The sequence below is a fragment of the Abramis brama genome (genome assembly GCF_963993115.1).
Source record: "Abramis brama genome assembly, chromosome: 3".
In the NCBI taxonomy this organism is placed as follows: Eukaryota; Metazoa; Chordata; class Actinopteri; order Cypriniformes; family Leuciscidae; genus Abramis; species Abramis brama.
In genome coordinates, this window is record NC_139965.1 from 14,407,118 (window position 1) to 14,422,084 (window position 14,967).

The 14,967-nt window shown below is 38.2% G+C and overlaps 1 protein-coding gene and 1 long non-coding RNA gene across 2 annotated transcripts; one reads left to right on the top strand and one right to left on the bottom strand.

Annotated features, from left to right (window-relative positions):
• Nucleotides 1–375: 375 nt before the first annotated feature.
• LOC311080066 (RING finger protein 227) lies at nucleotides 376–1,845 on the top strand. The gene is made up of 2 exons (XM_084109831.1): nucleotides 376–1,476; nucleotides 1,581–1,845. The coding sequence occupies exons 1-2, from the start codon at nucleotides 1,047–1,049 to the stop codon at nucleotides 1,637–1,639; spliced, it is 489 nt and encodes a 162-aa protein (XP_083965957.1). The 5' UTR covers nucleotides 376–1,046; the 3' UTR covers nucleotides 1,640–1,845.
• A 5,186-nt stretch (nucleotides 1,846–7,031) lies between these two features.
• LOC311079967 lies at nucleotides 7,032–9,377 on the bottom strand. The gene is made up of 2 exons (XR_014605478.1): nucleotides 9,126–9,377; nucleotides 7,032–7,967 (listed from the first exon to the last, which is right to left on the bottom strand). It is a non-coding gene; the product is annotated as an uncharacterized lncRNA (long non-coding RNA).
• Between the last annotated feature and the right edge of the window lie 5,590 nt (nucleotides 9,378–14,967).

Consider the following 14,967-nt stretch of genomic DNA (forward strand, 5'->3'; position numbering starts at 1 on the left):
GAAGCCAGTTTCAAGTCAGAGGCACACCCAAACCCAAGTAAGGGAATGACGGGGAGGGAGAAAACAGGAGGGGGTGCATTCTGGGAAATCGCACAGTGAGGTAGAGCGGTTTTGTTTGGATAAGGCTCTTAGCTCTGCTGTATTGTATTTCCCTTACTGTAATTAATTGTTTATTTTTATAAAACAGTTGTTTCCTCCAAACTTAGCCTACAGTATTGGGGCACTCAGAAAAGAAAAAAGGCCATTTATTTGACATTGTCCTATATAGAACACACACACACACACACACACACACACACACACACACATATATAGGCTATATATATATATATATATATATATTATATATAAACTTTTTTTTTTTTTTTTACAGTTTTAACAACCTTACATAACTCTGAGTGTAACAAGTTTAAATGTCACCTTATATCTAAAAAAAAAAAAAACACCCCTGAAATGCCCCTCTTTTGTCAATGATTTACTAGGCCTACTAGATTTACCTGAATTAACCCTACAGATCTACCCACACACACTGTGGAAAGGTTTCGGTTTTCCCTTTGATTATGGGAAGATGTCTTCATAAATCTAAAATGCCTGGCAAAAAAAGTAAACGGGGAATCCCAAGCTTCAGGGGTGAATTCAGGGTGAACCTTTTGCAACTTCGCTACTTGGTAAAAGTATCCCAATCAACCTAAATTCGCCCCATTTCTATTTATAAACGTAAATAACAATTACATCTGTAAAAACATGGTAAGACACGTATAGGGCAATCGGATTTAACTTTTGTTGTTATGTAAGGTCATGCATTTGGAGGGCAAATGACATCACCGCGCTTAGAGCCGATGACATCACAGTTTGTTTGGAAACGCAAGTCCTGTTGCTAAAGGAAGTTTCCCCGAGAGTGGGTGAGTGAGTGCCGAACACGCCTCCCTCCTACACCCGCCTTCACTAAACTAGCCTATATAAGAATCCCCGAGGTGAGTCACGGGCACTTGACTTGACTGTCAACTAAGAGGAGTTCGCAACAAGAAACAAGCAACCAGGACATCATGGTTCCAGAAACGGAGTGCGGAATCTGCTACCGGACTTACAACGTCGGTCGGAGGTGTCCTCGACATCTGAGCTGCAAACACTCGTTTTGTGAGAGCTGCCTGTTGACGCTCGCGAGGTCCGCGGAGAGTCCCGTTACCGGACCCCGGATAGTGTGTCCGCTGTGCCGTCACTCCACCTCGCTGTCGGCGGAGAGAGTCCAAGACAACCTGCCGGTAGACGAGGACATGTTTGAGCGTATAGTAACCGCTCGCAGCTCGGAGGAATGCACGGATGACGATGATGACACTGAGGAGCCCGAGAGGGACGGGTCCAGCCCACCAAAAGAGGACGTTTCACCGGCTCCTGCTCCTACATCCCGAAAAGGACACCTGATGAAAAGCATAAGGCGCCTGTGCAAAAGAGTCACCGGGGAACGTGTGCGGAGAAGTGAGTATTTGACCTCGATAACGTGCTCGTTATAAACTGGCATCTGCATTTAATAGCCTACATTAATTGAGTACCTAAATACTAATTGTCATTTGTGTTTTCAGATTGTTTTACTAATGAAGACATGAGGGACCTGGCAATGATGTCCTGCTACATGATGTGAAATCGAAGTTGTTGATCGTCTCAACTGCTGTTCTCAGACATTCCTCAAAGCCACACATGCACGATTTAATGGACCAGGTGTAATCAGCGAAGAATCAACTGTTGAAAAACATACTGGTTTACTACTAATCTGAATAATTGGGGTGGACCCTTCAATGTCTGTTGGTGTCAGTTCCCTGCTTCGTGCTTATGAGTGACTGACACCTCGCAATGCGAATATATGACTGCCATGATGTGTTTTTGTTTGTGTTTCCAATGAAGAGGTGGAATGTCAGTGCTTGTGGGACTGTTTGCTGTTGGGTGTGGCTTGTTGCCATAACAGGAATTTATGGTTGTCCCAGAGCAACCCATAAACATAAGAACAAAACATGTTAAAAAAGCTTTTTTTTTTTTTTTGCTGAAATGAATCACATTGCCAATAGATTATTCATTTTAGGCCAATGTCATCTCTTTGGTGCTGTTGTTTGCCATTCCGAAATAATGGAAAGAAAAGGAAGTTTACTCCTTTTTTAAATGGTAATTTATTTGTATGGAAGAATTGTTAAATGTTACCTGTATTTGTTGTATCCTTTTAATTAGTATAATTATAAGGAGTTTTTCTGTGTTACATTTGTATCAAAGAGTCTCAATTATGTTTGTACTGTACAAGTTTCAAGATCACAAATTATTTTTATATATTTATTTTAAGTATTTTACATTTATTAAGAGAACATATTTTGTACTGTATATGATATGATTTACTGTATACTTCTACATGTGTACAAAAATAAAACTTTTTATAATATTTATGACAAGTTTAGCACACTGTTTGTCTTGTTTTCAGAAAGGACAGAATCCCTTTTTTTCATAATATTTTCAGGACCCATAGAGATATGTGAGTGTGCATTTGCGAATGTGTGTGTCTTTAGCTTTAAATGCATTCAGGTGAGCCTCATCAGTGATCAGCACGATACTGATCAACAATATTAGTGTTTCAGTGAGCCCACATCAGTAGGGTAATTTTGAGCAGGAGTGATAAAAAAAAAGTTTGTTTGGCACAAAAGCACAAGTTCATTAGTCTTTGAAGCATGTCTCTTCAGTACTATCTGAGGTAAGCATTCAGTGCTTAATTGCAACAGTTCATAAAACCCATTTTTCCATTATTGTAATTCTTACAAAATGACTACTTTTTTCAATAGACTGCCATTGGTTTGTTTGATTCTCACTGTTGTGGGATGTTTTCCTGAACTGTCAGTAGGTAAGATTTAGTTCCAAGAATAATTTGAGTCTGTAAATATTTAGAACGGCTTTAGGCGTTTTTCAGAAAACATTGAAATAAGCTGGCTTTAAATTTGCTGCCATATCTATTTAGAAATAACTTAAGTATATTATGTCTTTAGGAGACATCACGGAAAATGATCCAAAAATCAAAAAACAGGCGTTGGAAAATTTCAGAAGTGTTAATCCAGCCACCCAAAAGTCAGAAAGACGCACTCTTCAAAGGAACGTAGAACAATTTAAAAAACAACATCCGCTGCCGAGGATCAACTCCTCTCTATACACCCAGAGAAATGATGGCAATGCCAAAAATCCAAGCTTCAGTCCCACTGAGGCAAGAGCCTCTGCAGATGTTATCTATTACCGTTCAGTCCAAAACACCTCATCCAATGTCAATAGTAGACATAATGCTGTTGAATTGTCAAGCGTCAAATATGATGATGGGATTGATGCCAAAAGAAGCTATGCTTTCCAAACAGTCCAACGGGAACAAAATCCTTTATACTTCACCGGGAACCAAAAGAGCTCTAGTGATATTAATCTGCCCCTGTGGCTGATGAGGAAAGGTCTGAGGAATGAAATGCATGCAGCAAATGATTATGGTCCTGGGTCATTTGACTATCAGCATATTTCAAAACCTAAATCAGAAATGTATTCAGGCAGTTCAAGACCATTAGGAATCAATGAACCCTATTTGAGGGAAAATATTTCTGCCCAGCTGATCATCAGACCGGCACATGCTGAAAGAATTCCAGCTAATTACATGTCTGGAAGCTCAACTGTGAAGCACGACATGAGGCAAAGAAGTGATGAAAACGTCCTGTTTGATAACTTGCTTCAACACAAGAATCAAAAAGTGCTGAGAAAATTTGTACCATCAAATCCGTCTCTCTCAATTGTAAGAGCAAATCAGCAAGCAAACAAATCATTGTCACGTGACTTTTATGCTGGGGCTGAAGCCACTTCCGATGAGAATATGAGGGGTGTATCTCTTTCCAAGGTGTTCAAACCTCCAGCTGTTCAAACCCCAATAACTCCTGTGATTAAGATGTCAAATTCAAATAGAGGTCAGAGCATCCTTCCCTTAATAAAAGCTCAGATGTTTTCTTCTCAACATGATCAGGTCAAGCAGTCTAACTCTGAAAGGGTTGCCAGCCCAAAAGAAAGTCCGCCAAGTAGCTTTGAGTATGGAAATACAAAATCGGTCATGAGCGGATACACTTTCAAGGACATTCAATTGACACAGACACAAAATGGGTACCAAAATCGGGGACAAAGTAGTCCAAGTTCTACGCCCATTCAAATGTCTCACAGTCAAAAGAAGTATGATAATTTGGTAAAGGGCATGTCTGCTATCAGAGCTTCAGAGACCATAGGTGTCCGCTCTTACAAAGAGTCCTTATCAGATGAAAACAGTGGCATACGAAGACCAATGTTTGCGCTATCCAGCCAGTCAAAACAGGGCACACATATGACCCCACAAATGCACTTTGCAAAGAACACCTTGTTTTCAGAACATGATGTACATTTGAATCTACCAGACTCAACATTTAATTCATTAAAGAAGCCAAGTCAGCATAATGCACGAGTCAGGACAGATCTGAATTCCTCCGGCCAAAGTACATTCCGATCATTAGTCACTAAAAATGATCCAGTGCCAAGTCTCGTGCCGGGTTACACAATGAAGAACATCCACAGCGTTAGTCCATTTGTGTCTGGTCCTCAAGGCACATCTGAATATTCAGGTATGTCTAGTAGCCGAACCCAACCATATTATCTGACTTCTAAAAAGCCATTTGCTTACAGAGATTTCATATTTGCCCCTACGTTGCATACAACTCTACAAAAAACAGAAATGCACTCTGTCCTAAAGTCTTTCATAAACTCTTTATCTAATGTGCAACATGCCCCTGCTCATCCTCATAACACCCTAAGTGTGCTTGCTCACAAATCCTTGATGCCTAATAGCTATAAAAAAACACTTTTCCAGATCAAGGACATTGAAGCAAGCCAAGTAAAACAACTTGATTCTTTTGATAATGGACCTCAGCATGAAACTGTCTCTTCAACTGAAGCTGCAAGTAATGCCAAGTCTGACGCTCCAAAGCATGATGCTGTTAGAGGTCAAGCTTTAGTGAAGAAAGTAATCAGCACAAATACTTTAGCGGGTCTTGGTGCAATAATGGAGCATCCTAAAATAGGGTATGACGGATCAAAATTGGATGAAGTCCAGTCAAAAACATCTCAGAATTGGATTTCAAGCAGGTTTACTTCAGCACAGAACACTCAAGCTCAGACTGAATCTAACCAAGGTGAAATACCAACAAGATTCTCAGACGGTATGTTTGTTGGACCCAACAAGTACTTGGCGTCCATGAAATCTAGCAACAGTCATTGGAATCCCACATCAAAGCCTGTTCTTCCGATCCTCAAGTCTTCTCTTATGAACAGAATAACTGGATCTCCTAAAATGGGCAATGCTGTTATCCAGACACTTCACAGGTATAACTTAAAGGAACGTGAAGGTCTGGTAAATCCAACAAGGGAAGTTATGAAGGACAGAAACTCAGTTGGAGTAGCACAAACAAATATTAGTGAATTATTGAGACCAACAAGCAGCGTTGTGACTGGAAGGCAGGTTGAAGTGACTCAAGAAGGAAAAAAATCTGGAGAAAAGTCAAACAAGTATATCAATGCAATCCCATCCTCTCAATCTGCAATATATAGAACTGCTGATATTCGTAGTCATAAAACCAACAGCTTGTCGACTATATTCAGACCTGCTAACAAACATCACAGTAAAGCTAACATCAACAACAGCTTTGATGAAACAACTCTAATCTCAAAAATGGATCTCGACCTCAGTGCTGTCGGTGTGTCCCAGGCATCAAGTCCCACAAGCAGCTTTGTTGTCGGAAGGTACATTAATCCATTTAATAAAGTCTCAACCAAATCAAACCTCAACATGTCTTCAACAAAAACAGGACTTAACCATTATAAACCAGTTCGGTTCTCAGATATAGCAGGAAGCGCCGCCTTAACTAAACCACCTTCTGCTGTCAGCAAGGCAAAGGAAGAAGTGGATCCCGTAAGTGATCAAAACGCCTCAGATTTAACACAACTGATGGAAGAACTCTTTAAAGAGCAGCTTTATGACACAACAATAGGCAATTCCTCTATGACCTTGGCCTTGCAAAATGAAACTGATGAAAGTGAACTGGATTTAAGTGGACCTGAGCTTATGACAACAGCTGCTATAGACATCACCACACAATCTCAGCTGTCATTTACAGAAGACTATACTCTACCTCAACCAACTGTCTATTCCTCTGAGACACAGCTGGATCAAACTACATCTACAGCAGAGGGTACTGATCCATTTTATGAGGGAACACTGATACCCAATACCACTTTGTTGGTCACAATTACCTCAGAATGAGATCTGCCTCTTGCAGATTTCATCTGTATTTACCGACAGACTGCAATGTGAGGTGTTTCTCTCTTCTGTGGGTAGATGGCGCCAGATCTGTAATCAAATTCATTTGCATTAAATTTGTGAGTTCTGAGTTTCATATAGTTTTCTCTTTACTTCCCTTTGATAAACAGCATTTGTTAATATAAATTTTGGTTAATATTTCTCCCATGTTCTTTTCAAGCATAGCAATATATTGAGATTAAGATGTCTTATATCAAACTGAGTGTTAATACAGTAATAGCCTAAAAATGTAAGTTTAAGAAGTTTTCTTGTTGATGAACATAGTGAAAGTAGTTATGTGGAGATGAGCTCATACTGTACATGCGTGAACATGCATTCTATTTCCTAATAGTTTAGTTCCCAAAATCCCCATGGATGTGGGCTCAGTTTGCTGGAAATTTCCAAGTTGCCTTTTATGAGTGCTACTAAAAAACTATGATTTTAGTTGTTCAGGCAAAATGCAGAGCTGAAACTTAATCACGCATTGAAAATAATTGTTTATTTCCGCATTGGTTAATTATTATTATTTTTCTGCTCTAGCCGGGTCATTCCTGTTGTGCAGTAACTTTTAATCTCTGGAACTTTTAAGATCATTAATATGCTTGTTGTACTTTAAGGAAGTATTTTTATGAAATTGAATACCAGACTTTCAGAAATATACTCTGGTTAAGATCAGGCACTTAAACTTTATTCAACCTATGATGAGTTTGAGTTTACATGATGATGCCAGCTTGGTTAATTGTCAAACAGAATCCATCAAATCCAATGTTAAAACGTAACTTGGGTTTGTGTGGTTGTTTTTCTATCAAAATAATGTCACTCCCCACATCAAGAAGTGATTTTTATTTATTGATCTATTTAATTTAATAGTGAAATTAAGGACATGGGTAACAATGTTCCCAAGTGAACATGTTTTGTTTAAAATGTTTAGAGTAGAGAGAAGAAAAATTAATAAACACTTGGGAAAAAATGAAATGAATAAATATGATTGAAAATATTTAAAATCCACTCCCGTTCACGTAATTGTGATATTGAGATGAATGAAAACAGTTTAAAAAAAGAAATATCTCTTCCCGGTCACCATGATTTTGCCATGTCAGACATGCCATCAACATACTTTGTTGATCCTGGAACAACATTCCTGTCTGAAAATTTTGTCCAAACCTTCTCCCTATCCCTAACCTTACCCATAACTTATCCCTAAAACCAGAGGGGAATGATGGTGAACAACACTGATGTAGAAGCACCTAACCCTGGTTTTAAGCCTAAACTTGACATGAACTGTAAACTTGTCCCTCAAATCTGATTGGTTGATTGGAATGACATTCCAGGATCATGTTGTACTTTTTGAAACCACGTTCACCTCTTTTCCCCAGTATATTATGATGGCATGAAAATTCATTTCTGAAATAAGCTTGACCCAGTCACCAATAGAATTTTGTCCACAATATGTTAGTTTGGTTGATCCCAACAATATTTTCCTCAGTGTGTGTGCCTCAGATGGCCACCAGATGGGATGTGTGCGCTGTCAGAATGATCTCACAGGGTTCTTGGAGTTCATGGTGGAGTTGTGTTTTCTTCTTTAATAAGGACAGAACTGCCAAAAAAGAAAAGAAAAGTATACCTGAAAAGGCATATGTATTTGAGCAAGCCTGCAATGTGTGAACACACAATTATCACTCTGAAGTATTTAGCATGCAATAAAATAAAATGTATTACTCATGTTGAATGAATCAACATGTTGAACAAATCATTTCTGACTAATCAAAAAACATCATTAATGAGGGTTAGAGTTTTGCTTCTGCATCAAAGCTGTAACAGCCACATTTGTAAGAACGACCCCTAACCTTTTCCCATTAGAGGGGCCTAAGCAAAAAAAAATCCCCTTGTCTACGCCCCATATGAACTGCCCAGCATGAGGCCCGGACAAAGAAAAAAACTGAGGGGTTTTCTGTCAATCACGACCACATACATTGTACAATGGATTACCCCACTTCCCCCTAAAAATGCATGGGAACATTCCATTTCCTTAAGAAGTTTACCGTGAGAATCTAAAGCTTTAATGTATGAAAAAGTTGGATATTTTAATTACAGTGGCCAACATTTGAAGTCATACATGAATTTTGAGCAATACCCATCTTAGGACAACTTTGATGCACTTTTTTGATTCACTTCAAATGTTGACTACTGTGTTTTCCCAGTTTCAACGTATAGGCTAAAAGACAAAAATGCTGAGCGTGTGAACACGTTGCATTCTCACCCAAGTCTTCTTGTTTTTCCCTCTCTCTCCCTCCCTCCCTCCCTCCCTCTTTCTGTGGGGGAATTCTGTAGCATGTGTCTGTGGGATCTCAGGCAGCTCTTGGGGAAAATAAAATCTAGAGGCCCCGTAGTGACGCGACCCCTCCCGCTCTCGCACCGCTCGGCTATTCACACTCTGTACAGCTAGTCTTAGGGTACAGCTTGGGTACAGGGAGCCTTTTTGTTCAGATGTGAAGCCAATCTCTGATAGCTTCAGTCTCAGCCATTCAGAAAGAACCTCTATGTCTCATCTGAGCTTCCTCAGTTTGACTGTCTAAACTCGCTTCTAGCACATAAACATGTTGATATGCTAAATATGGCCATTAGCAGATAGAAAGATGGAGATACGTGGAGTGAAAGAAACTGGCAAGAGAGAAGAAGGGTCAAAAAAAGAAAAGAAAGCTGTTTCTGTTTAGCAGTAATGATGGGGTATTAAAATGCATTAAAACATAATTACCCTCCATGCTGTGGGCGATGAGTACGCACAGCAAAACTACTGTTCCCCATCGACCCGCGTCTGCTGAACTTTGGTTGGACCATCCACTCAAACGATGGAGCAATCAATAAGGCTCATGGATTAAACACATTACTGACTGCTATAACTGTGTCAGATTTAAATCTGTGAGGAAAGGAGATTAAATGGAGGACTGTAAGAAAGAACGTAAATGCTGAATTAGCTTGTTATGATAACCATAACAAGCTCTGTCACTCTTTCTCGTGTGCACATACTTGCCTCGCTGAGCCAAAAGGGAAGTAATAAAGCAGGAAGACTTCCTGCTGTAGCTCAGCTGTAAGAGAGTGTGTCGCGAGGCTAAAGCTGTTAGCAAGCCCTATAAAATTAGCATAAGGTGAAAGCTAACAACTTTGAGGCTGGAATGGGGTGAGTGAGGATAGTTGTAACACACATGGTTTAAAAGTTTCCACACATGCTAAGCATGACAAAATGTTAGGTAGGCCTATTTACTAGTTGCCATGTCAACACTAGGGTGAATTCAGGGTGAGTGACACTTTTTGCCATTGAGATGACTTGGAAAAAGTGTCCCAAATCAACCTGAATTCACCCTATGTAAAGAAAAAATTGCGCCTCAGAGGTGCCAATTTTTGAGTTCAGCTAGGAGTGTGAATTATTCCCGTGGGGGAATAATGATTCATAAGCTTGTGGTTCAGTTTGGACATAAATATATAGTGCATGTTCATTTTTCTCAAGGAAAAATAACTTTCTCTACTAATGCTGTAAACTATACAGGGAACCTGTTATTAAAAGTTAAAATTAACAACTGATTTGTATACAATTGCATTTTAGACCGTTTTTATAATAATAACGTTATAATAATATCTTTTTAATTATATAAGAGTAAAAATATAATGAATATGTAGGCTAATATAGTGCTTTTTTTGTTGCAAAATGCTTCTCTCTAGAATATATTTTTCTCACTAACTATAGTTTATGGACACTGAATGGCTTTTCTTAAATGTAGGCTAAGGTTACATGGCATATTGTTCACAAGCAGGATTATTGACATCTTTCGGCAGTTGAAACACTGAGAGATTACATGAGACATGATACATTTCAGTAAACTGTAGGTTCTTTCAACAAACCCTCGGATGATCATTCTCGTTTATTTTGTGCTATAACAAGTAGTAAAGAGGAAGTGATGATAAGTTCGCGCGCGCTCCCTTTAGCTTGAACTGAGGAACTGCAGCAATCCGTCGCGTCACATTAAAGAGCGCCAAAACGGTATTTATCGTTTGAATTTCGTAATAACACTTACAAAATTTGAAAGTTGAGACTTTGTTTTATATCAAAAGTACCCTGCATTGTCTTGTCAGTCGTAGGTTGCCCGTGTCCTCTTTGCTCCCCATGTTATTTTCCACTGTGCGTGAGATCATGGACGTGTGACGTGAGTCTCGCGATGAATGAGTGACAGTTAGCAGCCCAGTGTCACTGGCGTGTATTTTACCTTTGCAAAAGTACATTTCTATTTAATACGAGACAATCCTGCAATTATTTTAATCTCCAGTTTCAATATGTCTTAATAGCAAACTTGAAGACACTATATAGCCTAGAGTAAGGATATGATTCATTATCTTTTCTGAATTTTATTGAGAAATCATGAGAAACAGTTTGAAAAAAAAACAGAAAAAGAAATTAATAGTTTTATTCAGCAAATTGATCAAAAGTGACAGAAAACATCTACAATGTTTCAAAATATATATTTTTTATTTCAAATAAATGCTGTTCTTTCTAACTTTCCATTCATCAAAGAATCCTGAAATGTTAAGCAGCACAACTGTTTTCAACATTGATAATAATAATAAATGTTTCTTGAGCATCAAATCAGCATATGAGAATGATTTCTGAAGGATCATGTGACACTGAAGACTGGAGTAATGATGCTGAAAGTTCAGCTTTGCGTCAAATACGTAATTTAATATGAACAAATTATAAAATAAAATAAAAATTATTTGGTTTAAAGCATAAGAGACTTCTTTAAAAATATTACAAAATATGACCGCATTTTTGAACAGCAGTGTGCATATATTCCCTTTCTGTGTACATATTTACTAGACAATTTTCTACTGTTTTTTATATCCTTTGCTCATTTTCTGCATGCTTCTGCTCTGTATGAAGGCAACATCCCAACTCCTTTCACAACCCATTTTATTTCTGTATTATAACATTTCTAAATGAAACAGGATATTTCATTAAAAAAAGAACAGTGCAGGACTTAAACATTAAACTTAGGGAATTTATTGGATCTGAAAAAAAATGTGTGCATGTTATGTAGCATTGACGTAGAGTCAATGCTTGTATAGATATTCGGTTATTTGTTAACATTATCCAGTAGCCTGCATGGCCAAATAATGTAAAGAAATAGGCTACTTTAAAGTCATCATGAAATCAAAAATATCAAGGTTTTTTTATTTTTTTATAGAATATTGCAGTATAAATTAAAAATGACTCATCCATGCATAGGGTTAAAAAAATGAAAAATAAATTCATAATTATCTGCTTCTGCTAATACATTCAGCTTTTTGACATTTCTTTTCATGTCAAAAGTTCAAAAAGAGTCATGCATTTCTTTCCTGTAGCCTTCAGCCTTGTGCTGAGCCTCACACCCCCGGGACCAGGCGGTGAAAATGCAGGCACGTGCGGATTACAAACCAGGTCACGAGAGGAGCAGAACCTCACATCTGTGTTTCTCCTGTAGGTGAGAGTGCTTGTGTCTTCAGTGGCCATCAGGTTTCTCATGCATGAGCTGCTGATGTGCGCAAGAATATACAATGCTGCAGCATAGCAAGTGTTTTTAAGTGCTGCAGAGTTTGAGGTTTAATTCACCTTGAGAAGAGCCGTCCCGGGGCCACTGTGTGTTCTGAATAATACCAGTACTCCTGTGGTATTAGGCCACCCATGAATATGTGCCCTCACTTCCAATCCTAGACGCCCAGCCTCCTACCGATGTCAGTGTGTGCGCATGACAAGTTGAAACCAGACTTTCCACATAAAGATCTCTTTTGTGCTGGTGAAACGTGCATGAAAAATGTGTGGAATGACCCTTAAGACTCTGTATACTGTATGGTATCAGCTCTGACTAACGCTAGACAGCGTGCTATTCATAGGTGTATAGCCCGAGATACTGTTACACAGAGAACGCATGAGAGCGCACATGCCATGGAAGCCAGTTCCAGCTCAGAATAAAGATAAAAAGGTGGTTGAGATAATAAAAAAGTTACATTGTCAGAGATTTAGATTGTCAGAGATATACAGTAAAGCCGCAATTACAAGAATCAGTCAAAATGATGAGAAATAATGTCATAATTATGAGATTATGAAGCTGAATACATTACGGAAGTAATATGTGATTGCTTTAGTGTGTAAATGCTATACGTGATTTTTTTCTTTTGTTTTTATTGTTTTGAGTTGACCACGAAATTGAGCAGAAAATAGAGCAAATCTTTACAATACTTTTCAAAAAGCCCCACATTTCAGTTACATTCAGTTTTTTTTTAACAGACATAAACACAAAGACATGAGTAACACACACGCACACACACAAATATATATATATATATATATCAGTGCCGTGCATTGGTGTTCAGTTTTTTTATATATAAATTTAAATGTAAAATCATGTCCCAGATACACTTAATGTTGTCAATATTTTTGGTTAAATAAACATTACGTTACATAAAATTAAAAAAAACTAAATGCAATTCTATTTTGTATTTTTACATTAACAATCTTATTAATGTTCTATTTATTAAAACCAAGTATAAACTAGGCTAATCAAATTAGCGTTTTCAAGCATTTTTACATTTATTCCAAAATAACAACTAAAAACAATAATATAACAATAGGCTATATTTTATTTGTGAATTGAAGTTCAGCGGTTCTTTTCAATAGTCAACTCATTTTCGGATCATCAGTCATGAAGCTCGGTAAACACGGAGCACAGACACGAAGATTTACCTTTCATTTCCTCAAGCTGATTGCTCACTAACAAAACCCCGAAGTCTTCAAGTTTTCAGGCTGTTTCAGGTTTGACTTTGACGTGATATAAAGCTGTGATGGCTGAGCTGTTTACTTGCACATCTGTTTAGCTGTGCATTTAATGAATGAGCACTGTGCCAATGTTTGTCCGACTGTTTGTAGCCTACTGTAGCCTACTGTATTTTATTTTTTATTTTTCTAAACTGTTTTAATTATTCTTATTTCTTTTTATTATTTTAATTTCTTCTATGTAAAGCACTTTGAATTGCCATTGTGTATGAAATGTGCTATATAAACTTGCCTTGCGAAACTTGCGAAAACAAGAGGCGGGATTTATCACACGAACCAATCCAATCATAGCGGGATGAGGCATTGCCTCCTCTCACGTGACTTCCCCCATTCATTCTAAATTACCCCCCCACCAAATGCCCCGCATGCTTTAGGGGGTCTGTTAAAAGTCAATGGGATCAGGGGAGGCAAGAGAGACGCGCCATCCCGCTGTAACTTTACCTGCGACTGTCGCTGTTGGACAGTGTTACTTTAGAAAACAAGTGATTTATACACTTTTAATATACATGTATAGTTTGTCAACAGGAACCAAACACAGAGTGCATGACAACAAAGTGATAGTTCACTTTGAAATTAAATTTTGCTATGTTTTAGCTTACCTCAAGGGCATCCAAGATGTAGGTGTCTTTTTTTCCGCAGTAGTTTCAATTTTGATATTTTTAGGTCAAACCGCTCTTGTCTGTCAGTCATATAATGCAGGTCTATGGTCACCACCTCAAAGAGCAAGCACAGAGTCCAAATTAAAACAATTCCCCATCGTCCAAATTAAACAATTCCCAATCGTAAGTACACATTGATGGCCTAAGACACAAAACAGGCGGTTTGTGTGAGAAAACGAACAGTATTTATATCGTTGTTACCTCTTGAACACAGCCGCGTCCAAGTGATCTGAGGGCGCGGGCGGGTATAGATATATACACTAGATGTCGCCTTGGCTACTGCAGTTCATTGGAACGAAACCGTAGCCAAGGCGACATCTAGTGTATATATCTATACCCGCCCGCGCCCTCAGATCACTTGGACGCGGCTGTGTTCAAGAGGTAACAACGATAATAGTGTTGGTTTTAGTATGGTTTTAGACTGCCGTGTCATGCGCGGGACGCTGCAAAAAGAAGATATTTTGAGAAATCTCTGTGTTGTTTTGTCCATACAAGGAAAGTCAATTGGGTTCAATGTTGTTTGGATCCCAATGTTCTTCAAAATATTATCCTTTTGAATGAACCACCCCATATTTTGCCTTGCAACTCCAACCTTGACTTCAGTGGCACTGGAAACATCTATGTTCTGAATGTATTTGGAATAAACACATATTGTTTCAGTTCATTGGCTTGACCTTGATTAACTTGTGGTGTGATTGTTGAAATGCACTCAAAGCAGAGTTTGGGTATCATTCTTTTGAATGAACAACATGTGGGATTCCACTTATGATTACAGGAAAAACTGCTTCTGTTCAGTGTGTATTTGCATTATGGGCTGTTCTGTGTGTGTTAGACCAACTCAGTCTGGATCCAATAAACAATAATTGTTATTTTTGTACCCAAGCAAGTAAAGAGTAAGGAACCATCATAATATGCGTACACTACAGTGTTGGGTGTTATTAATTACTAAGTAATATAATTAATTTAATTACTTTTCCCTTGAAAAGTTAAGTAAGGGATTACTCTTTAATTTAATTACAGCTACTTCTGATGTAATTGCATTAAATATTATATGTAGGGATGCACCATTGTGAAAAGTT